This window comes from Dama dama, chromosome 12, assembly GCF_033118175.1.
Source record: "Dama dama isolate Ldn47 chromosome 12, ASM3311817v1, whole genome shotgun sequence".
NCBI lineage: Eukaryota > Metazoa > Chordata > Mammalia > Artiodactyla > Cervidae > Dama > Dama dama.
In genome coordinates, this window is record NC_083692.1 from 98,312,682 (window position 1) to 98,339,429 (window position 26,748).

At 33.2% G+C, this 26,748-nt stretch overlaps 1 protein-coding gene across 2 annotated transcripts in view; it reads right to left on the bottom strand.

Annotated features, from left to right (window-relative positions):
• Positions 1–2,456: 2,456 nt before the first annotated feature.
• YTHDC2 (YTH N6-methyladenosine RNA binding protein C2) overlaps positions 2,457–26,748 on the bottom strand; it is a 64,565-nt gene continuing 40,273 nt past the window's right edge. Inside the window, exons 19-30 of one of the 2 annotated variants that reach the window (XM_061158191.1) lie at positions 25,772–25,891; positions 25,162–25,434; positions 20,849–20,975; positions 19,594–19,799; positions 19,050–19,245; positions 17,808–17,917; positions 15,852–16,144; positions 11,422–11,599; positions 6,550–6,753; positions 5,623–5,805; positions 4,306–4,394; positions 2,457–4,194 (exon numbers count right to left, since the gene is read on the bottom strand). In XM_061158191.1, coding sequence (XP_061014174.1) covers positions 4,314–4,394; positions 5,623–5,805; positions 6,550–6,753; positions 11,422–11,599; positions 15,852–16,144; positions 17,808–17,917; positions 19,050–19,245; positions 19,594–19,799; positions 20,849–20,975; positions 25,162–25,434; positions 25,772–25,891 — 1,971 coding nt within the window. In that variant the 3' untranslated portion in view covers positions 2,457–4,194; positions 4,306–4,313. The remainder of the gene's footprint in view (positions 4,195–4,305; positions 4,395–5,622; positions 5,806–6,549; positions 6,754–11,421; positions 11,600–15,851; positions 16,145–17,807; positions 17,918–19,049; positions 19,246–19,593; positions 19,800–20,848; positions 20,976–25,161; positions 25,435–25,771; positions 25,892–26,748) is intronic. The other variant, XM_061158192.1, reaches the window with a different exon arrangement.

Sequence of the window (26,748 nt, forward strand, 5' to 3'; positions counted from 1 at the left end):
AATAAAGGCATTAAGATGAGTGGGGGGAAAAAAAAAAAAAACAGACCCAAAAGGTTATATGTATAATTTTTTAATATATTTTCAAAAGGAAAAAACTAGAATGTCAGAGAATAGACCAGCTGGCAGGGGTTAAATGTGGGAGGAGTATGTAACTACGAAGGATAGCATGAGGGAGTTTTGGAGGTGAGGGAACTGTATCCTCATTGTGGTATAAATTACATATGTCTGTACATGTATGAAAAGTCATAGAGCTGTATATCTAAGAAACATTTGATTTTACTGTTTGTTAATTTTTATAGTTAAACTGTTGTTATTAAGACACTTTGCAACTCCATGGACTGCAGCATGCCAGGTTTCCCTGTCCTTCACTATCTCCTGGAGCTTGCTCAAACTCATATCCCTCGAGTCGGTGATGCCATCCAATTATCTTATCCTTTGTCATCCCCTTCTCCTCCTGCCCTCAATCTTTCATCAGGATCTTTTCGGGTGAGTTGTCCCCGCAACAGCTGGCCAAAGTATTGGGGCTTCAGTTTCAGCATCAGTCCTTCCAATGAATATTCAGGGTTGATTCCCTTGCTGTCTAAGAGACTCTCAAGAGTCTTCTCCAGCCCCACAATTCGAAAGCATCAATTCTCCAGTACTCAGCCTTCTTTATGGTCCAACTCTCACATCCATACAGGACTACTGGAAAAACCATAGCTTTGACTCTATGGACCTTTGTTAGCAAAGTGATATTTCTGCTTTTCTGATACACTCTCTGGGTTTGTCACAACTTTTTTTCCCAAGGAGCAAGTGTCTTTTAAATTTCATGGCTGCGGTCACCATCCACAGTGATTTTGGAGCCCAAGAAATAAAGTCTGTCACTGTTTCCATTTTTCCCCCATCAATTTGCCATGAAGTGATGGGACCGGATGCTATGATCTTAGTTTTTTGGACGTTAAGTTTTAAGTCAGCTTTTTCACTCTCCTCTTTCACCTTAATCTTTATTTAGTTCCTCTTCGCTTTCTGCCTTAAGGGTGGTATCATCTGCATATCTGAAGTTATTGATATAGTTTCTTTAAAAAAAACTTTACAGTAAAGCTAACACTAAATGATGACATAACTAATTGGCCAAACAGGTATTCTGAGAAAGGCATTCCAGGTAGAGTGAAGAAAGAAAACTAGTCTCTGATGCTGGAAGGTACTTGATATTGAAGGAACAATGAAGAGGTCAACGTGGCTAAAGTGGAATGCATAGAGGAGGAGAGCAGAGGAGAGATGGTCAGAGAATAGGGAACCAGCTCATAAAAGGGGACCAGATCATCATGCCATTATAAGGACTTTGGCTTTGAGTGAATTGGGGAGCCACTGCAGGGTTTTAAGCAAACAGAATAATATAAATTGATTCAATGTTTTTAAAGACTGATTCTGTGTTGAAAATAGACTGGTAGCATGAGGAAGGGGTAAAGAAGGGAAGACATCTTAGGAATGAAGGTGGCTCAGTCCAGAGCAGTTGTGACACATGTGGTGAGAAACAGCTGGAGTCTAGATATATTTTGAAGCTGAACCCAAGAAAATTTTCTGATGGATTAAATTGACAGAAATAAAGGAATCACATATAACTCCAAGTTTTCTGGTTTGAACAACTAAAAGAATGAAAGTGGCACTAATCAAAAACAGGACAACTTTAAGTGGAACAGACTGTGGTGAAAGAATTACAGCTAAATTTTGAATATACCGAATTTGAGATTCTATTAGACAGCCAAGTAGAAATTCATATTTGGCTAGAAAGACCATGATGCACCCAGTGGCCTTGGCCACACTTGGCACTGTGTGGGCTTGGCACTGTGTGGGCCTCTGGGTAGACAGCAATCATGGAGATCTCAGCAGCACAGCGAGGATCTGTGTATGAGAAGCTTGCTCAGACCAAGACGTGTGGTCACCTGTGAATTATGTGTCCAGCTTTTCACCCTGGTATTGATTCAGGTGTAAAGTTCATTTGACTTATTTCTCAACATTTTCTCTGTCTCAGGATATAAGATTTTAAATGGTGAAGAATGAGTCTCTGAGAACAAATTCTTAAATGAACATGTCTTTCCTTGAAGTACTCAACTGAGATTATTCTTTCCTTATTGTTTATCTTTGCTGTAATTGGTAGAGTGATAAGTGGTAGGCTGGATACAATGGCATAGTACATAATGCATCGTCTTGAGAACAGAAGGTGGACAGCTACATAGCCTATTAATAATCAGAAGATTTTATGTTAAAACAAGTCTTGGGATTTTTCTCATGCCCCTATCATAATAAGGTAATTTTTTTTCTAGGGAAAGGTACTGATGTGAGGCCATCACCTTCTACTGCAATTTAGTATTTTTCAAAGTGTATGAAATTCATTAATATCTCAAGGGATAATTGTTGATCATTGATAATGTCAGAAATAGCAAAATCTAAATGATTTAATAGAATTTCATTTAATAAGTATATTTAAAGTTCATCTCTCTCAAAAAAAAACAGCATTTTAATTACATTCAAATTGTGTTCATCTTAAATATCAACAAACTCATTATTTACATACAGGGATAGAGATTAGAAAACAGGTGGAAATTGAAACAAGTTCTATTTTTCAGAAGCTCTTACTTCCAGATTAGAATACTGTGAACTGCTAAATATATACCTAAATAAATGTATACATTATCAGAAAACCACAACTTGCTCTAATAGGAAAAGAACTGTAATATACATATAGTGGAACATAATTCACACAGGCTCAATTTACAGGTATGTTTCAAAGTATAAAACAAACAAAATCCCAGTAACTACAAGTACAGGCAAAAGTTACAGCCAGCATTTTAAACTAATGCACCAACATACAATGCTTTCCCAGAGAAAGCAGAGAAGAGTGCCCAAGATTTTATGTTGATGAATGACTTTTCACTTCTTTACTCTTAAATAAAGAAGCAGAACACTTACTCTTTTTGTGTTTAAATTAGATTCATGTTGGTTTTTTGTTACATAGCAATGACCCAAATGCATCATGAGAAGTGCTATCAAACCTGTTTCACTTAGAACTCAGCAACCAATACAATTCTTTCATTTCTCCTTGAACTTCCATTTCCCTTCAGAAAGCCTCTAAGGAAATTTTATAGACAACTGTGGTAAAGAGATCAAACCAAATAATTCTGAGATGGCAAAGAAAGGTAAGAGTTGGCACTAACATGGGTTTACAAAAAGTTACTCTCCATTTATTAAACCACAAATGCAAAAAAAAAAAAAAAAAGGAGCAAGAGAGAAATCTTACCTGGAAACATAAGTAGGATAAAAAGTACTAGAAAACATTGTATGTTGTTTGGGAGCTTCAGTTTGGAAAAATACAGAAACCAAGTTACCATTAACTGTTACAAGCATTTTTTTTCCAACTTGTATAACTTGCTTAAATCTTTAACTTGTCTAAATCAAGTTTCTCTAGCCAAAATGAAGAGTTCATAATCACTGTTTTTATATCAGAGATAATATGTGAAGATTGTCATGTAGGAGAAAGGATGGTTTGGACACATCAGATTAATAGAGGTAGCACCTCTATTAAGCACTTAATCTGATGTGATTCAAGTCAGGAAGGAATTCTGCCTTTCTTCAGTTTTTACTGTGTTTCATATAGTTGCAGAACAAGAAGATTCTTTCTTCTTTTTTTTTTTTTCCTTAAGGTACCTCAGGTTAAAAATGGCAGAATGAATAGTCCTTAATTAGCATGTACTTTTTTAAAGGGACATTTTTACATTTTGGTCATTTGCTTTTCTTTGTTTTTAATGATAAATCTTTAGAGTTGACTCTTCTATAATAGTGCTCAGGTGGACAGATAAAATCAGACTTTTCTTAAAAGTAAACAATTTATCTTGCATTAAAACAAATCACCAATTAAGAGATCTAAGTCAGTGTTTCAGACAACTGTTTAACTTCAAATTAAATATGTTGACTGCTGCTGTGTTAAATAAACAACTACTTCATTCAATTATAAACATTTTAACAAACACATAATCATTCCCTATGATCACTATAAAAATTAAATTATCCTTTTCTCTTTTATATGAAGATGGTGGTCGTCAAGAAACACTTTCAACCAGAAAAGCTCATTCATAACACAACCCCATCTCAGTTTTTGGACGTCAGTGCATTCAGTGGTTATAAGGAAGCATGATGTTCTTCTGAAAGCTAAGAGTTCTGAAAGAGTCAAAAACAAAAAAAGAAGGAAAAAAGAAAATATAAATAATCTGAAAGATTTCCTTAATGATAACAAATAATGCCTGTACTCAAAGTTAAGTATGGTATAACCTGAATTATTAATCAGTTGTGGTTTTTTCTCCCAACGGAAGGCGTTCCCATAACTGGAGCAACTGTTCACCAACCTGAGGTTCTAGTTCCTAGATAAACCAAAAGTCACAATAAACATAAAAACAACTAGATTGAAACCTATACTGATAAAAATGTAAGAAAATCAAATTTCATATTTCTACTAAAATCATGTGTTATGCCTTCACTGCTCTAATGCTTTTCATGAAGATTTAGAATTGACTTCCCAACATCCAAGGTTGCAGTTAACCTGCAAATATTACAACTGCCCATGACAAAATGGTGAAAAATTTCTGGGGAGTTCTTCTGGAATTTCTTCTCCCAGGAAATAGTGAATTTTGTTTTCATGAAGATTTAGCAAAAGTACTCAGCTTTTGTACTTCCAAACGTTTATGTTAATACTTAGCATTTTAGATGTTTGCGTTTTTTCCTTCAAGAAAGATTCTTAGATACTATGTAATATTCTTAAGGAATGAAATTGATTTCAAAATTATTATTGAATAAAAATTAAAATATTCTTACATAATTGAAAAGAATGTCATTTATTGTCCTCTTGTGACACCATGTGCACTTAAAAAGAACCTTAAGAGTTTTCATGCGGTTATTTGAAGAGTCACACTTGTTCAGATGAAGTATTAGATGTAGCCTTAGATAACTCTCTAAATAAATAACTAGATAGCTCTCTAAATAGATTCTCTGAATCTATTTTCTCCTACAAAAATCTTGGTCAATAACTTATTTTAGGCTTAAGAATTGAACTACCTCATATAAAGAAACTAGCACAGTCATCAATATATATATATGTTAATTCCTATCACCTTAACTAGTTTAAAATGCCTATCAGCAGTATCATGAAGGCAAGGCATAACACAAATAAAACAAGCCACAAAAATATAAAATTGCTGCTATTTATATCATTAGTTAAATCCATAAAGAACTTAGATACTGTTCTTATCCTTAGACTTTAGTGAAATTACTTCAGAATTACACTAGGTTTTTTATTATATCACGTTAGTTAGACAATAGGAACCTCCAAGAACTGACATGAAAGATTATATATACAATGACAGAGCAAAGTCAGGTTTACAAAATGTTCTAAAAAAAAAAAAAAAAAAGAGCTCTGTCAGGCACCTTTGCAGGTAGGTTTTTAACTAACTCTTCTACAAATTGAACCATTATCTTCCCATGTGCACAGGGAATATACAATTTGTATTCTTGCATTTGTTCCTCAAACAAGTCACTCAGTAACAGCCAAACAAAACAAAGAGTGGAAGAAAAACATTAAATGCCATTGTATACCTGCCCATCTCTGCTTATCTGGACTTTCTTGTTGTCATTCCAAGGATTGAGTAAATGGTGTGCAAACTGAAAGGGAAGACTTTCTTTCCGTATCCACTCCACCTTAAACACTCCTCCTAGTCCAGCTGAGCCCCAATCCTGACTCTTCTCCCTTCCTATCTCAGAAGACATTCTAGAAAATCCCTGTGAGTAAAATGAGGGAAAAGGGGAGGATGATATTAAGACCTCTAAATTCAATTTATCTGAGAAAGCCCTGAGGTTTTTGTACTTTTAAGGTAACAATGTAATATAAAAATAATAGATATCTAACAAAATTCCAGAAAGACACTCATTAAGTATTTCTTATAAGATGAATTAGAAAATTTTAGAGGAAAGACCGATTTCAGCTTTCTAAAATAATTTTAAATACAAACACATATTTTCTAAATAATGTATCATAGTTCTAAACCCACATTTATTCCATTACCATATGAATACAATCTAACTTTCAGGTTTTTAGTTCAAAAAATGATAATTATATCAAATAATAAATCCATTATTTTATAAATTCAGATATACATCAAGTCAAGCTGAGTGAAGAAACACACTTAGTTTCTTGATGGTCGGACTAATCTCTGGCACTATTTAAATAAACATTTTATCACAAAGTCACACTACTCATTACTTTTAATCCACCTGAAATCTTAAGTTGTCCTTAGAAGGAAAACTTGTTTATCTGGAGAGACTGTGGGAAAACAAGGCAAAAACAAAGGGATCCCTCTATACCATTCCTTTGAAGAGGTGCAATATATTCCTCATCCTCAGTCAAGCACAATGCATTCTTACGTTCCAATGCAATAAAAACCCAGCTTCTTCTTAACCTCTATGATTTAACTGATCTAATCTACAGCCAGAATAATGTCCTTTTACTGTTTCAGGATGGCTCACCTGGAAATGTCCAGATCCTTGAACAGAAAATACCAAGTAAACCACGCTGCTTTCCCAAAAGGCTCGATTTAGCTTCCGCTCATTACTAGGAGTTGTGGACCAGATACCCTTCTGTTGAGAAATTTCAAGGTTTCTCAGATTGCTACTCTTCATTATGAAGTATCGAATAGGCATGTTTGGTTTTGGTGAAGGAGATTTTGAGCCCTAAAAAAGAATGCATAAATTCTTGAAATGAAACTTGACCTTTCAAAATCAATAGGCTCAATTAAATAACATCTTATAAATATATAAACCAAAATATTTCACCAAATATTCAACAAATTTAAGTAGCTCTATCATGGCTGAAAACTTACACAAGACTCAATCAAAGTGAGGTGAAAGAACCAAAACCAAGTCCTGATTTTCAGAGCATTCAGAATAGTAAACTCCGATTTATACTCCAAATGTACTTTCAGAAAATATCTTAATAAACTTGCAAAGACTGAAAACAAAACAAAAACTGCTTCAGCTTACTGCCTGGATACAGTTTCCAGGTGACAATGCAGGAAGGGAAACACAAATGGAATCCAATGGTCTCACTGAACTTACATTTTAGAGGCCAAGTTAACTAGATTTTGCATGGCAGTGTACCAGATGGAAGGGAGCTGCATGGGAAGAAAACAGGGAACTACAGAAGGGGTCCTCACAAGTGTTTGGCTAAGTAAAGACCTGAACATAGTAAGAAACAATGACCTGAAGCAAGGAAAAATTCAAAGAAAAAGATTTCTTAGAGCTCATACATGTTTGGGAATATTTCATCTTTTTCCCAGACAGAATGGAAAGAATGTGTAATACCTAGCACATCAGCCCATGGAAGGATCCCTAGTGCTGTAAATAAATTCGTACCAGAATAAAAACCGCCCTCTGCCCTAGTTAATATAAAAGACACTTTCTTGACTTTTGATATAAATGTAATTGTGTAAAACAAAAACTAATATATTCTGACATTTGTAACATGTAGAAATAAAATGTAAGAAACCAATATCAACAAAGGACTGAAGGGTAATAATATAAATATACTGTTGCAAGGTTCTCAAGCTATAACTGAAAGGGCATAATACTGATTCAAGATACATTAGGACAAGGTAAAAATGACTTAAGTAGTGAATTCCATCAAGCACTTAAGGAAGAAATAATATTAAGCCTATACATCTCTTTCAAAAATTGAAGTCAAAGGACCACTTCCCCACTAACCAGAACATAACCACACAACCCTGATACCAAAATCATACAAAGATAACACAAGGAAAGATAACTAGAGAATAGCATCCCTCATAAACAAAGATCCCTCATTTAATAAAATTTTTGATGGAGCAAAATCAAATCCAGCAATATTTTAAAAGGGTAATACATAATGACTAAGTGAGGTACAGCATGCAAAGAGTTCCAACTATAAAATCTCTAGAAGAAAGCACAGTAGAAAATCTCTGGAATCTTTGATTAGGCAAGGACTTCTTAGACACAAAAAATATGAACTGTAATAGAAAATACAGATGAAATATTAAAAATAAATTAAATGGACTTCCATCAAAATTAAAAGCATTTGTTCTTTAAAAGATAACCGAATCACTTTGATGTACACCTGAAACTAACACAATATTGTAAACCAACTATACTCTAATATAAAATAAAAATAAAATTAAAAATAAATAACAAGGACACATTGTATAGAACAGGAAAATATAACCATTATTTTGTAACAAATTTTAAATGGAGTATGATCCTTAAAAATATTGAATCATTATGTTGTACACCTAAAACTAATATGATATTGTAAATTAAGTATACCTCAATAAAAAGTTAAAAACTAAAAAAAGTTAAAAACACTCTTAAATAAATAAATAAAATGGTGGGTTACATGAAGACAAAAAAAGAAACCATTAATAAAATGTAAATGCAAGCACAGACTATTGAAAAAAGTGTTTACAACACAGATAATTAAAACTTGTATAGAGAACTCTTACAACTAAATAAAAAAAGACAACCAATAAACAACCTAAAAAACTTTAACAAAAACTTGAACAGATATTTCACCAAAGAAGATTCAGAAATGGAAAAAAGCATGTGAAATGATGGTCAATATAATACTTAATCATTGGGAATATGCAAGTTAAAACTACAATGGCGCTTCACTATACACCTAAATAGCTAAAATTAAGAGTCTAGTAATGTCAAGTACTGTTAAGAATATTGAGCAAATGGAATCCTCAAAGATTACTGAAGGGGACAGAAAATAGTGCAGCTATTTTGGAAAACAGTTGAGTAGTTTCTTGTAAAGTTACACTCACCACACAACCCAACAAACACACTCATGGGTATGTACCCAAGATCAGAGAACACATCTGTACATAAAGATGTGTACCTGAATATTATTAATAATAGCCAAAAAGTAGAAACAATCCAAAAGTCCATGCATGGTGAATAGATGAACATACTGTTTATAAACAAATCTGGAATCAAGACTGCCAGAAGAAATATCAATAACCTCAGATATGTAGATGACACCACCCTTTTGGCAGAAAGCAAAGAACTTAAGAGCCTCTTGATGCAAGCAAAAGAGGAGAGTGAAAAGTTGGCTGAAAACTCAACATTCATAAAACTAAGATCATGGCATCTGGTCCCATCACTTCATGGTAAATAGATGGGAAAAGAGTGGAAACAGTGGCTGACTTTATTTTGGGGGACTCCAAAATCACTGCAGATGGTGACTGCAGGCATGAAATTAAAAGATTATTGTTCCTTGGAAGAAAATTTATGACAAACCTAGACAGCATATTAAAAAGCAGAAACATTACTTAGCCAACAAAGGTCTGTCTAGTCAAGGCTATGGTTTTTCCAGTGGTCATGTATGGATGTGAGAGTTGGACTGTGAGGAAAGCTGAGTGCCGAAGAATTGATGCTTTTGAACTGTGATGTTGGAGAAGACTTTTGAGAGTCCCTTGGACTGCAAGGAGACCCAACCAGTCCATCCTAAAGGAGTGTTCATTGGAAGGACTGATGCTGAAGCTGAAACTCCAGTACTTTGGCCACCTGATGTGAAGAACTGACTCATCTGAAAAGACCCTGATGCTGGGAAAGATTGAAGGTGGGAAGAGAAGGGAACGACAGAAGATGAGATGGTTGGATGGCATCGACTCAGTGGACATGAGTTTGGGTAAGCTCCGGAAATTGGTGATGGACAGGGAGGCCTGGTGTGCTGTAGTCCATGGGGTCACAAAGAGTCAGACACAGCAGAGTGACTGAACTGAACTGAACAGGATATATCCACACAATGGAATACATACTATTCAGCAATAACAAGTAATAAACTAATAATATAAAAATTATAACAATAATATATGTAACTAATATAATTATATTAATATTCCACTTATATTAATTATCTTCTACTTGCATAATTAATATATTATTAATATATATTATATATAATTAGTATATTATATTATACATAATATTAATATATAATATTAAATTATTATGTTATATTGTAATGTAGTATATTATATATAACATATACTATATAATATAAAATATAATTTATATTATACATTATACTAATATAAATAATATATACTATTATATGATATATTATATGTAATATATAATATTAATATAATTATATTAATGTTAATAGTTATAATATTCATAATATATAATTCAAATATTATAAATATAATTTAATATAATTAAATATAATATAATTATCAATTATATAAAATTATAATTATATATTGTTTATATATAATTTATATGTAAATAATTTATAATCTATATGTTTATATATAATTTTTATATAAATAGAATTTAATATAAATCAAATATAATTAAATATATTTATATTATATTAATATAATATAAAATATATAATAACATTATATATTATATATAATATAACTAATATAATAATAATAATATAATAAACTCAATAATTTACAAATGAATTTCAAAAGTGAAGTAAGCCAGTCACAAAAAGTTATACACATTTCCTTTACAGGAAGTTCCAAAAAGAAGCAAAGCTTTAAGAACAAAGAGCAGCTTAGTGGTTGCCAGAATCCGAGGGTAATGGGAATGCTATCCATGAGGCTATAGTACAGTTCATGATTGCATACACTTGTCAAAACTCACTGAATTGAACAGTTTGAATTGGTGAATTTTATCATGTAAATTATGCCTTAATAAAGGCACTTAAAACCAAAAATACTCTTAAAACCTAAGAATATAAATCTGCAAAAACATTTCTTTTCCTCTTATTTAACAATAGTATTTTAGCAGACATTTTCACCAGAACTACATCACATAGCTAAAAAACACTAACCAAATACTTATTCAGGTGTTAAATTAAAATTATTCTAAATAGTTGAAATCATTCATTTCATAAACTTTATAAAAGATACATAGTTCTCAATTCTTTATCAACATTTCCTTATCTTCCTAACCCCATCTAGTGTTGTATTTTTAATATAACCACTGAATTGAAGAAATCAGTTAAGAATGAAAGATTGTTTTCAATTCTGAAAGTACAAATCAAAATTAATTTAAGAAATTCCTCTTGTCATTTGTATTTAACAAAAAAAAGGTTCTAAAGGTACAGAAAGGGAATCATGAACTGCTTAGCCACATGCCATCAGGGAATGGTCTACTAGTATGAAAACTTCCTTGGATGATACCGACCAAAAATACCTGGCAAGCAGGAAAAACCAAAAACATTTACTGTTTGCAAACTTCTATTTGTATCTAGAACAGAGGCCATGATCAGTGATTTAAAAGTAGAATTATTTATAATTTTGTTTAAATAAGTAACACCAGATGTGCTACAAATCCCTGATACTCTACCTTTCCTGAGGATGGAGGAGAAGGACTAGCACAAGGACTTGGATAATTACTGCTGTCTGTAGATTTCACAGAAGATTGATCTGACCGGTCCTCAGTGCTTCGTTTAGGATGCAAAATTCCTCTATCTTTATACTTCTGAGGTTGGTGTAGTGCTGGAGCTGGAGATTTCATCAGTACTCTTGAGTAAAAAGAAGGAAGCAAAGATCAGTTACACATAAGATCATAATACAAAGCAGACTCCATTTCAAACCAAAGTTCAATGATTCTGTGATATATGGAATAGCATTTAAAAAGGTAGTTTCATTCTTCTATTACACTTAGAAGAAAGGATTGTACTATTAGGGTACACTTAAAAAGATTACATTTTTTAAAAACAATACAAAAATACATTAAAAACAACCTATAAAAATTTTTAATTTAGATACCCATGTATTATTTCCCTTACAAAACTCCTAACATCTTTTATGACAGTCTAGAAGAAATCCTAAACAATTATAATGTCATATATCGATGCCTAATGTCTTTACCATTTTAAAATTATTTAAACACATCTATGCTAATGGCCGTTACTAAAAAATCACCTACTCCTCTTCCACTTGCGTATATCTTAAAACCAAACAAATTTCAAAAGCATACTAAAAATTACAGCATGGCAAAATGGAAATAATACTGGACTAGAGTCAGAAGAGAAGATTTTCAGACAGAACTAAATTTACAACTAATGAGGTAGGTGATCCTGGGCAAGTCTTTTAATTTCTCTTTTAATTTAATTTAGCTAATATCCTTAGCTGTTAAATAAAGGGATTAAACTGGCTAAATGCTAAGATTCTTCTGTTTTAAAGTTCTATGAATAAATGCAGCAAAAATGACAGTCAAGAATTTTATAATTTTTTTTAAAGTATACATCTCAGTGGAAAACCAGACATTAAAAACAAAGAAGACATTAAGTACTTCCTAAAGCAGTATAATATAAAGTTCACAGCATTACCTATAAAATATTCCTGCCAAAAGAAAAAAAATGTTCTTGCCAAAATACTGGATCTAATCAAGCCTTGACAGCTAACCACATCCATGAAATATGCAGGGGATAGCAATAAAAAGAGACATATCCAGAATGTGGTACATCTCATACCACTGACCTAGTTTCCTAAGAAAAGTCAACACAGGAACAAACTGCTCTAGATCACAAGAGATTCAAGAAACAAGACACCCTAACACAGTGCATGAGTTGAGTCCGCCCTAAATGCTGTTTCAAATAAACATAGTTTGAGAATTGGGAAAATGATTATTTTATTGGGACTGATTACTAGATTTTGATTGTAAAGGAAAAGTGCCTCTGTTTTTTAAGAAATACAATTCTAAATACAGAGGAGTAAAATGACATGATATGAGAGACTGATTTTGAAATACGTGAACAAGAAAGAAAGAAAGCAAGGAAAAAATAATTGGGTAGATACAGCAAATAGGTGAAAATCGTCTGAGGATGAGATGGCTGGATGGCATCACTGATGCAATGGACATGAACTTGGGCAAACTTCAGGAGATGGTGGGGGACAGAGAGGCATGGAGTGCTGCAGTCCATGGGGTCACAAAGAGTTAGACACAACTGGGAGACTGAACAACAACAATCATTTACTTTGCTGTGTTTATATATAATAATTAAACAGAGCATAAAAAGAATAAGTCATAAACAGTTCATAAACTTCCACTAAGTCTTGCAATTATAATTACTCTGCCTTCAAAATAAGTTTAAATAGCTTATCCCCACAATTTGCTTCTCTTTCAATAAATATCTTGAATTCAATATTTCTTTCACAAATGAAATAAAATAGCTAAAGCCTAAAAATGCTAACAAAAATATATAATAAATAAACATGTGAATAATTATTAAGAACTTGATAAATATAAAAAACCAACTTTTCAGGGCTTTTGTCTTCAAGAATTGAAGTTCAGTGAATTATCAAGTTATACCTCTAAAATTCCATCATTCTTACCTTGGCAGATTATCTACCTGAAAACTAGGTAACAGAACTTATTTGAGAGTAATATCTTATTAAAAAAAAATGATGCTTCCAATAGAACCAAATGCCTACTTTTGCAGTTTCCAATTTGATCTTTGATTCTGTGGTCTATTCTCGCTTTCCTCTCTCTTCCTCCCCAAATTTTGGCTCCCCCTCAAATTTCATACATGTAGAAACAAAGCATTTGTATAAAACCTTCCACCTACATTTTCATTTAAGAGGAACAAAGAATTCTGATAACTCAGTTATATCTCATTTTTCTTATAGAAAAGATGTTTATTCTTTGTAAGCAAATTATTATGTAAAAAATGACAATTTAAACACTGGTTTAATTTTATAATGGGATATGGGCAATTTCCATGTTTTAATAGTTTCTTAAGCTTTTAAAAATAACTTTAATAAAATGTTTTTACTAAAAGAAATTATCTGATCTATATTTTGCCATCCTACTGTAAAAACTCTAACTATAAATACCTTTTCTTCAAGAAGCAATTCCAGAAAGATTATAAAGAAAGATTATTCTCCATTCAAAAATACATCTTCAGAAGAGTCCTTAATCTATTCCTCAATAAGCTACATCAGTTTCAGGCCTTGTCTAATAAAACTACAAAGTCTAAAAGTACATGAAATTCTTTATCTCACTGTTCAACAGATAAGAGAATAAAGAAAGCAAGGTTACAACCTATAAAGAAAGGAAAATGGCAGATACTCTTATCACAGGAGAAAAAATGAATTTATAAGATAATCAGTTTCTAAAGCATAACTAATATTACACTTAAATTATGATTTTCTCTTGCATTTCTAATTTTTATTAAATGAGTATATATTACTTTTATAAAGAAAATAGGAAAAATTTTCTCATAAATGTATGTGTATAGTATGTATGTATATAAACACATGTGTATAAATAGTCTCTTTGAATATATATATATCTGAATATATATATATTCTCTAAATATATATATATATCTGAATAGATATATTCTCTGAATATATATATATTTTACAGAGGAGTCTATAAATAAGTATACCACACAATTTCTACACAAATGTATTCACGTATTTGAAATAACCCTTGTTCAAGGAAATTTTTAGAAAAATCTTTTTAAAAAGTGAGGAGTATCTAAGTAGAAAATGTATTTTTTTACTATTTTCTTTTTTCTTGGCAGTATCTACATCACAGAAAAAGGTTTAGTGACACACATTATTATAAGCAATTGGTTGAATTATTCCTAAAATGTTATATATGAAAAATTTGGAAACCATCATGTATTATTACTTTTTACTGAAGTCTTAACTGATAACATGACTTTATGCTTCATTCAAATAAGTAAAATCTGATTAAAAGACAGTAGGTACTAAATATTCCATCTGATCCTTGAAAAACAATAAGCATCACATATCTTTTATGCTTCCATTATTTCTATTTTCAATTTTTAACAATGAAATAATATTCTTAGCATAGAGATAATATCTACTATATTGTTCAAACTAGCATTCCAGGCAAGAATGTTGTCTCTGTTATCCATTCTATCAGGGTAAAAAAAAAAAATTTAACTGATATAAAGAAAAACAAATTGGGTTCTAACAAACATTTTTACAACCAGAAATATTTCTAAATCATGGCCAACCATTCACTATAAATACTATCATATTACCAAATACATTTCAGAAAAACGATTCAATATAAGAGCTCTCAATAATCATAGAATAAAAAATTCACATCTAACTGCCAAATGATAGAAAGGATAAAAGAATTTAGCTAAATTCTAAGAAATTTTGCCAAGACAGTAAATTTCCTTTTTTAATATATGCATTCCTTTCTTCAACAAAATGTAACCTTTCTGAAGAGATTTGTTTTTTATTTGTTATACACTGCTATATGCCTCACACCAAGAACACTAAGCATTTAATATGTCCCTGTATGAACAAATGAATAAAGTACTTTTCTGTACAAAAACCAATCAGTTTTATTAATATCTAGGTAAGACTTGGGAGGAGACAGTTCTTCTAAATGGCCATAGCCAACACTTTTTGCTGTGAGGCATCTAGGAAAGATATGACTTGACATATATGAACTAAAATGCATAATAAAAAATGCTGTTATCTTTTTCATAGACCCTAAATTTATAAATTCTGAAAATTAAACATTTTGAGCTTTTCCTGACAAAAAAAAAAAAAAATCCTTTTTAAATAATTCAAGACCCCAGGAGCTTGAAATTCTTCGTATTATCTAACACTTAAAAGAATTATGTTTTAAAAGTAATAAATTATTCCCATTTTATTGCAACCTTTTTGCCTATCTCAGATTATAAGTAATTTTTAAATATTGTAAAAGCATGTGATTCTATGATAAATAACTATTTCCTAGAGAAAATATCTCATTTTAGTAAAATGCTATAAATTTACCTTTCTGCAGTAGTAGACTCATCAGAAAATTCAGTATCTGCTGAACTTTTCCTACTATTATTTGACCTCCAAGATGATGCCAAAGGAAGTTCTTCTGAAGACATAGGTCTTGGCCTTTGGCCAATCCCAGATGGCTGTTGTAAGCCTGCAGACTGTTCTTCAGTGCTTAAAACAGCTATAATTGCTCTTATAGTAGCTTCATCAACTTGAGACCAAGGTTTGGATGGAGCTCTCATTCGACGTAAAAATAAGCTGTGCCACTTCTGTCTAAGTTGCAGCAATAAACTGGCTGCCTGTAATAAAATAGCTTTTTTTCAGTTCAAATGAAAGTGAAAATCACTCAGTTGGGTCCAACTCTTTGCGATCTCATAGACTATACAGCCATGGAATTCTCCGGGCCAGAATACTGGAGTGGGTAGCCTTTCCCTTTTCCAGGGGATCTTTCCAACCCAGGGACTGAACCCAGGTCTCCCACATTGCAGGCAGATTCTTTACCAGCTGAGCCACAATGGAAACCCAAGAATACTGGAGTGGGTAGCCTGTCCCTTCTCCAGTGGATCTTCCTGACCCAGGAATCGAACCAGGGTCTCCTGCATTGCAGGCGGATTCTTTACCAACTGAGCTATCAGGGAGCCCCAGTTCAAATAGGTAACAGCAAAATATGTACCACACTTGCAAGACAATTATTTATTAGTCTGAAATTGTTTCCAAAGAACACATTTCACATTTAATATATTTCATTATCAGTTTCATTCATCTTGTTGCATGAAAGAAATAAAATTTCTTCTTTACCATTTTGAGGCACTAGAGACACAAAATCAAGTTACACAGTCCAATGATGAGAGTAAGAAAAACAATGTGTGGTAAAGTGTGATTAATACTGGAAAAGTAACAGCAGAGTAAATAAAGAAAAAAACACATTTAATTTCACTCATACTTTATTTTACTGCCAAATGATGGTGTCCAGAAAGCAGCTGAATTCATACAGAGAAAATCCTAAGCTAGAGATACAGATAAGATGTACCTGGAAGTTATCAATGTATAAATGATTACCAAATCTACACACAGAGGTAAGGTCCCCAGAAACTGTGCAGAGACAGAGTAAAGAACATACTACTGGCGAACATCTAACATTTAAGGTACAAGCACATACAAAAGAGTACATGAAAGAACCTAAGAAGGAACAGCCTCTCTAGATAGAAGGATCAGGAAAGAGTAGTAGTATAAAAACTAGTGACAAAGAAGTTGGACAGGGGTGAGGAAGGAAATGGGGAAGGGTATGGGCAATAGTGTTAACTACGAGGGAAAGGCCAAATTTATCAAGAACAGCAGTCTGGCTTTGACAACATGGAGGAGACAGCATCGACCTCAGCAAGGACAGTTTCAGTGAAGTGAAAAATCGATAGGAATGGAAAGGAGACTGCAGTAGCTTGAAGTGATGAGGTAATGCATGTAAAAAAGTAAGCACTAGCCAGTATCAACTTTTGAAAGTTCATATTGTTCCCCAAAAGGATATAAAATGATCTTTAAAAGTAAAGATAGAATTAAGGGAAGGCTTTGTCAATAATTTTAATTTGATAACAAACATTCATCTTTCCTACTTGAGAGATACATGTAAAGAGAAAACAGAATGACCTAATATCTTTCCCTTTAAACAGAGTTATATAAAAGAATTTCTTGTGTACCCAAATACTCAGTATTTTCTAACATGCACAAACATATTCAAATATCACCATATTCAAATACTGAGTGACACCTAGGTTTTTCAAATCCTCTATAGGAATAAACCGCAACATGTCAGAGAATGTAACAGGGCCCTATGAAAACTGAAAAACAAGATGTATTCTATTCTCTCACGCTAAGGGCTCAATTTTAAAGAGACAATTTTCATCACACCGTGTATAATTCATACAACTGAATGAAAGGAATCTATCACACTACTAGAAAGCAACTTACCTCTGGCTCTAGTTTGAAACTGAGCCACTCATCAAGTTTTAAAGTTGCCAAATTAGCAGTAGTCCTGTCTTCCATCTCACTATCGCTACTGTCATTAGGAATACCATCAGCTGTTCAAACACGTATGGAAAGGGAAAAAAATTCACTTTTACTATCTAACATCACAGCAAAAAAAGTAAGCCAATACAGATACTCTGCATTTAAACAAATCCTCCTTATATACTAACAATTTGTGTGGAGAGTTCTCTAAACACTGCTGCTGCCTAAGTCGCTTCAGTCATGTCCGACTCTGTGCGACTCCATAGACAGCAGCCCACCAGGCTTCCCCATCCCTGGGATTCTCCAGGCAAGAACACTGGAGTGGGTTGCCATTTCCTTCTCCAATGCATGAAAGTGAAAAGTGAAAGGGAAGTTGCTCAGTCGAGTCCGACTCTTAGCGACCCCATGGACTACAACCTACCAGGCTCCTCCATCCATGGGATTTTCCAGGCAAGAGTACTGGAGTGGGGTGCCATTGCCTTCTCCATCTCTAGTAGGTCACAAATTAAAACTCAACATCTGGCCATTCTTTATTTCTCTACTCAAATTCTAAATATCAGAATTTCTCAAATCTTTTTCTCAAATTTTTACATCCTCAATGCTCAGCACAATAATTGACATAAATAAATATTTGCTGAAACACCAAATAACAAAAAATTGAAAACAATCAAGATATCCAACTATAAAGAAATATTTTAAATGCATTCTGTCACTTTAATGTGACAGAATATTTTCCAATCATTAATATAAAATATTAAAAATGTTTTCTATATTTTGTATTTTGTGAAATGAAAATAGAATATAAAATAACAGTATGGGTGAAATACCTAAAATATTTAAACACACAGAAAAAAATATATAATATTAAAAAGTGTCTGCATAAAGTTAGTAGGATTATGGGTAACATTTCTTTTAAACAATTACCTTTATTTATGTTAAACTATCATTTAAATTCAAGTGGAAGAAAAAACTAAACTTCCTATCAGCAAGATTAATCAAAAATGTACAAATCAATATCAAGCTACCTTAGAAATCAATTTCAAGAATAGTGGTATAGTTTAATATTTTTTAATTAGTCTTAATACATCAAAAGGGAGCTACTACCACATAAATTTCTATAATTTCAAATTTTGTTTGGTTCAATAAGAAGAAAAACAGATTTTTCTCTCAAATAGATTTGTACTTCCATCGCAATATATTTACCACGAAAAGATGAAGGTTCCTGAAGAGCATTGCTTGCCAGCCTTGCTGGCCCACAGAACACCAGCACAGTGACAGGCGTCACTGCTGAGCAGCATCTGATGTTAGCTATTCTGTGGGCTCTGGTCATTTCATCATAAATGAGCCAATCTGTGGGCAGTGCCTGGATTGCCGCAGTTTGACCATTAGCTGGAGGAATCTATTCGGAAGATAAATTTTAAAACTATTAACTGAATTTATCACTTAACTTACTGGTAGTTCTTTTAAAATGTATAAAGTCCCTCAGCAAAATAGATGATGCATATATTACTACTCAAACAAGAATTAAAGCAAATCATTGCTCACGTAGTTCGTACAAAAGTCCCTTAATACTTAACACATTACTTCTTTCGATTCTATCAAAGTTTTGTTTCAGTATTGAATTGTACATTTATAACTAATTAATTTTGCAAAGCATGTTGGTATTGGGAACATTTTTCACTGATTTTCAACTATTTAAATCAGACAAGTTTTACCTCAAGGCCAAAAAGCATTCAAAAAGTTTTACCTTTTTATATTGAGGCTGACTGAGAACTGAAGTGGGATGAAACCGTACTTTTTTCTCCTTTGGCCCTGCCAATACTATATTCTCTCTGTCCACATGAACTAAATGAGGATACATGCCTGCAACCAATGCAGCTTTAACAACAGCCCAATTCTCAGAATTTGTGTTAACATCTCGAATGTCACCACCACCTCTTGCTCTCACAAAACCTAGAAAGACAAAAGAAACCACACCAACTTTTTTTACTTCACAAGATATACTTTTAAATTTGTGGTTTTCACACAAAAAAATAATTTGTAACAGATGCAAGTTTAATGATTCAAATTTCACAATAATTCATAATATATCTTCTGAAAAGTTTAACATACAGAAGCAATGTTCTAAGAAAGTTTAGGTTTACTTAGACTAAAGTAAGCAGTAGATACACTGGGAAGTTGTGGACTTAAAAAGAAAATACACACTCTTGCAATAAAGTTCTACATAAACAGTTATCAGAAGCATCCTAAAATCATACCTAAAAACCTAAAATACTCTGCTGAATGGTATTAATATCATGTTGGTTGTGATAGACACTAATCCTGGAAGTGAAGTCAAATAAATATAAAGTATTCTTGCTTGAATTTCAATAGTCCTTCATATCTCCCCATATTTGAAACAACTCTAAATCCTCTGGTTCATGCCTTATATCACTTTGGCACTTGAGCTATTCTAGGAATCCAGGCTCAGGTACTTTTCTTCTATTTCTTCAAGATAAAATGCCACTCAAACAGAAATTCAAAGAAACAATTCTAAAATGATATAGCAAAACTGGCATTCTCTTAAAAAAAAAAAATCAAGCGTCTTCACGTGCTTACTAGTTGTTTTATGTTCCAAAAATATAAAAGACAGCATTCATATCAATCTACTTAATTTTTAGCAATTTCTCTTCCAAAAAACTATTTATTAATAGTGATAAAATATAACAAGTACCATACCTAAATCTATTTTCCCAAAAAATATAAATTGTTTATTGCCAACATTATATCATTCATTTATTTATCACCCACAGCTTCTACAATATCATTTTTTTAATCAACAAATAAAGTTGACATCATGCAGAAGTCTACAAAGTTAATACAAAGCAGTTTATGAACAAAAGACAGACAACATGATAATGTTATAAAGACAATGCAAGATGGCGTTAGTTAACAGAAGTGCTATAAGGTACAGGCAGGGCACTCCCAGTAGCTGAAACAGGTTCTCTGGAGGAAAACTTTACCTGACGCTCTAAGCTGACCAAGCAACTGAGTTCTCATGCCAATGATTATTTCCATGGTAGCCTGTGAAAGAAAATTCTTCTCACAAAAGGCTCGTTCCCACCCGTCACTTCGAGCTTTCTGCCATGCCTATAAAAACAAAATTACACAAAAGACACATCACTCTCAGTTAGGCAGCAAAGTCACTGAAAATCATTATATTAACCACTCAAAAGTCAATTCTTCTTTTTATAATTCTCTTACAAATAAAGAAAACAGGCAAACAAAAACATACTCATAGATATAGAGAACAGATTGATGACTGCAAGAGGGGGGAGGTTAGGGGAGTGGAGAGTGGGTGAAACAAGTGAAGGGGATTAAAAGGTACAGACTTCAAGTTATAAAATAAATAAGTCCTGGGGATGTAATGTACAGCATGGTCTATAGTTAATAACACTATATTGTATACTATAAAGTTTCTAAGAGAGTAATTTTCTTCATTTTTGACAAGAACATTTATTTTTTAAGTAATTTTTACTGGAATATAGTTGATTTACAATCTGTGTTAGTTTCTCTGCACAGCAAAGTGAACCAGTTATACGCATACATATATCCACTCTTCTTTATTCTTTTCCCCATAGGTCATTACAGAGGACTGAGCAGAGTTCCCTGTGCGATACAGCAAGCTTTCAACAGCTATCTATTTTATATATAGTAGTGTATACATGTCGATCTCCATCTCTCAATCTATCCCTCCCTCCTCCTTTTCCCTTTAGTAACCATAAGCTTGTTTTCAACATCTGTGACTCTATTTCTATTTTGTAAATAAGACCATCTGAGAGTAATTTTGGTTTTTTGGCTGCACCACACAGCATGTAGGATCTTAGATCCCTGATGAGGGGTCAAACCTGCACCCCCTGCACTAGAAGCACAGAGTCTTAACCACTGGACCACCAGGAAGTCCCCAAGAGTAACTTTTTCTATTGAGACATAATTGACTTATAACATTAGCTTTAGGTGCATAATATAATGATTCAATACGTGTATGTATTGTAAAATGATCACAATTTTAGTTAACAGACTAGAGAATAGGCCTTAAAAGCTCTTATCACAAGAAAAACATTTTCAGCAAGGAAAGATAAGAAAGCCTTCTTAAGGGAACAATGCAAAGAAGTAAAGGAAAACAACAGAATGGGAAAGACTAGAGATCTCTTTAAGAAAATTAGAGATACCAAGGGAACATTTTATGCAAAGATAGGCACAATAAAGGACAAAAACAGCAAGGACCTAACAGACGCAGAAGATATTAAGAAAAGGTGACAAGAATACACAGAAGAACTGTACAATAAAGCTCTTAATGACCCAATAACCACAATGATGTGGTCACTCACCTAGAGCCAGACATCTAAGAGTCTGAAGCCAAGTGGGCCTAGGAAGCATCACTATGAACAAAGCTAGGGGAGCTGATGGAATTCCAGCTGAGCTACTTAAAATCCTCAAAGATGATGCTGTGAAAGTGCTGCACTCATTATGTCAGCAAATTTGGATAACTCAGCAGTGGCCACAAGACTGGAAAAGGTCAGTTTTCATTCCAATCCCAAAGAAAGGCAATGCCAAAGAATGTTCAAATTCCTGTACAACTGCACTCATTTCACACACCAGCAAGGTAATGCTCAAAATCCTTCAAGCTAGGCTTCAGCAGTATGTGAAATAAGAACTTCCAGAGGTATAAAATGGATTTAGAAAAGGCAGATGAACCAGAGATCAAATTGCCAACATACACGGGATCATAGAAAAAGTAAGCGAATTCCCATTAGACATCTACTTCTGCTTCATTGACTATGGTAAAACCTTTGTGTGGATCACAACAAACTGTGGAATATTCTTACTGAGATAGAAATACAAGACCCCATTACCTGCCTCCTGAGAAACCTGTATGTAGGGCAAGAAACAACAGTTAGAACTGGACAAGGAACAACTGACTGGTTCAAAACTGGGCAGAAGATGGTATACTGTCACCCTGCTTATTTAACTTATATGCAGAGTACATCATTTGAAATGCTGGGCAGGATGAAGCACAAGCTAGAATCAAGATTGCTGGGAGAAATACCAACAACCTCAGATATGCAGATGATACCACTTTAATGGCAGAAAGTGAAGAGGAACTAAAGAGCCTCTTGATGAAGGTAGAAGGAAAAGCTGGCTTAAAACTCAATATTCAAAAAACAAAGATAATGGCATCGGTCCTATCACTTCATGGCGAATAGATGGGGAAAGAGTGTCAGATTTCATTTTCTTGCGCTCCAAAATCACTGTGAATGGTGACTGCAGCCATGAAATTAAAAGATGCTTGCTCCTTGGAAGAACAGCTATGACAAACCTAGACAATGTATTAAAAAGAAGAGACATAACTTTACCAACAAAGGTCCATCTAGTCAAAGCTATGGTTTTTCCAGTAGTCATGTATGGATGTGAGATTTGAACTATAAAGAAGGCTGAGTGCTGAAGAATTGATGCTTTTGAACTGTGGTGTTGGAGAAGACTCTTGACAGTCCCTTGGACAGCAGTCCAACCAGTCAGTCCTAAAGGAAATCAACTGTAATTATTCATTGGAGGGACTGGTGCTGAAGCTGAAGCGCCAATACTTTGGCCACCGGATGCAAAAAGCCAACTCCAGAAAAGACCCTGATGATGGGAAAGATTGAGGGCAAGAGGAGAAGGGGTAACAGAGGATGAGATGGTTGGATGGCATCACTGACTCAATCAACATGAGTCTGAGCAAACTCCAGGAGACAGTGGAGGACAGAAAGGCCTGGCATGCTGCAGTTCATGGGATCGCAAAGAGTCAGACACGACTTAGCAACTAAACAACAACATAGTGATGGATGTTAACTAGACTTATTGTGGTGATCATTTCACAATATATACAAATACTGTCATCAGGCTCTACACCTAAAACTAATATAATGTTATATGTCAATTATATCTCATTTTTTAAGATAAACAATTCACTGGGAAGATCCAAAGGGATGGGATGGGGAAGGAGGTGGGAAGGGGGGATCAGGATGGGGAACACATGTAAATCCATGGCTGACTCATGTCAATGTATGGCAAAAACCACTACAATATTGTAAAGTAATTAGCCTCCAACTAATAAAAATAAATGATAATAAATAAATAAATAAATAAAACAAAATCTAAGACTTTGTAATCAAATAGAATTATCATTAGATAATTTATACTCAAAGCTATGATGCTATGAAAGTCACTGAGTTTATAAAGTTCTAACAATAATGAAGTATCAGTTAACCTAAATACCTAGCTATGTAAAAATATTCACCTTTATAGATGTGCCTGCTAGTTTTCCTCCACTAAAGTATGAGAGATTTCCAACTAAGCCATCATAATACCATTATATCTAAGAATCCTGTAACTCTAGGCCTCTAAAAATAACCTTTATATCAACTTCCTACTCTGTGTAAGAATGCAAAGTGAGATTCCTAGAAATTACCTATATGTAGGATAGTAAAGCTTCTCTTTGAAAATGAGTTCTCTTGTTTCAGAATATAACTGAAAAGCTGGGGAAAATACAGACTAGAAAGGAATTCCACTCCAAATCTTCCTCTGATTACAATATTATCAATTAATATTATGATATATAGTATCTGATATACCCAATTAATAGCAATGCATCAACCTCTGTTCAATAATGCCCACCAAAGAGCTTACAATTATTATTTTTTTAATTGCAATATCATTTCCTTTATTCAGGCTCACTATTCTTATCCTTTCTTTCCCATTTATCACTTTCCTCAATTTCTCACCATTATTATCTTAAAATTTTTAAGTGATTTTTGGATTTTGCTTTATAAAATTAAATTCTTAGTATACTGTCTTGAGTACACAAGAAAGAGATATACTCTGAAAAATCAATAAATAGATATTAAATTCAAAATGATTTTCTTCTAAGTTTTGTTCTATACACTTTGAGTAATACACAGTTGCTTCTTAACTAAAATTTTACAGCATTCCTGAATAAGATATGATTAAAGATAAGGAATTTGAGCTTATAAAAAAATAAATATACATAAAAGTAAAAAATGTATATATACACATATTTCTACAAGGAGAAAATTGAGAAAATGAAAGAAACTAGAGAAAAACATGACAATTTTAACATAGTAGTAGTAGGAAGGTATTCTTTGGAGCTATTAATAAAACATGACTTTATAATGAAATAAAATTAATGGAATCATATCTACTTTTTTTAATTTGTTACGCTTACTCTAGAAATGTGTTTAGCAACATTTCAAAAATAAAATGACAATAATATTACCTGGAATGCTCTGAGAAGTGCCATGTGGTCACTGAAAGTTCCTGCAGTGAAACGTTTCCTACAAAGCATAGCTGCACGTTTCTGAGAGGCCTGAGTTGGCAGGACAAAAGGATCTCGATAAGCTAGTGTGCAGGCAATTGTAAGGATGGGATCCAGACACTTCAAAACAACAGCACACAGGACCATTTTACCAAGATGTGGCTCTACTGGCAAGTCAGCCAAATGATACCCAAGTTCAGTGAGATCTTCCCATGCATCCATTGCATCTATTGTCTAAATAAAAGGATATAAAATATAAATTGACATGATCAAAACTATTTAATCAAACCCTATACTTAAAAATCCATAAGCAAGATACAAGAACATAAATTTTCTTTTGCTATTACAAGCAATAGCTTGTAATGAGACATAAAAAAATTTTCTGCTTCAAATATATCATGTAAAAATGAACCATACCTACTGTTTTACTATAATTACCATGAAAGCATTATTTAAAATACATGATTATTAAGATAATTTGGTAAGGTACAAAATTACTTAAGACATATTATCAATTGGTTTAAACTTCAAGTAAAATAGTCAGGTAAAATAAGTCTATAAAGATACCAACCTTAAGCATTTGTACAGCATTTCTTACAATTAAAGCTGGTGGAGGTTCAGGAGCTTTCATAAGGAAATCAGCAATAGCACAATTAACTGGGGCTAAAAGCTTTGTATGTAAACACAGTTCCTGTAAATAAAAAGAGCAAATAATTTTGAATGTTGACATTTATAGCTGATTTTCATTTTTTTAAAAATCATAGAAATTATAGATCCCCAACAGAGACTAGTAGAGTCCCTGATTAAAATGACCAGCAAAGGAAACAATGTCATTCCATGAAAGATCTTTCTATGAAAGACGGGCTCATACTTTAGTGTGAGAATCTTAATAATCATCTCCCATTACTCCTATCAAGATCACTACTGTCCCTGCTGGCAGTGTCTTCTCACATAGTCCTTATATGTAACAATAATAGTCACTGTCCAAAAATCTTTTTTTCCCCTTTAAACTGCATTCTACAACCTTTTCTCCATTCGACAAATATTTAAGTGCTTGATAGATGCTAGGCACTACACATCAAGTTGGAAAAAAAGAAGAGCATAGGCAGACACTGCCTTCATGGATGCTCATTGTGTGTGAAAAACAGAATAATTATATAATTAACTACTTAATTACAGTTGTGATAATGAAGGATAAAAGGAACTAAAGACGTAAACATGAGGTTCAAGATAGTGGCAAGAGGAGGTGGTCATGGGAAGTCAAAGACAATTCCCTAAAGAAATGACACAAATTAAGATGTAAAGATTGTGCGTGCTAAGTAGCTTCAGTTGTGCCTGATTCTCTGTGACCCTATGTACTCTAGCCCTCCAGCCTCCTCTGTCCAAGGGATTCTCCAGGCAAAGATACTGGAGTGGGTTTCCATGCCCTCCCTCCACAGGATCTTCCTGATCGAGGGATCAAACCCGTATCTCTTAAGTCTCCTGCATTAACTCCTATGTAAAGATTAGTTAATCAGAAAAGGAATAATGTGGTGGATTCTATGGAGA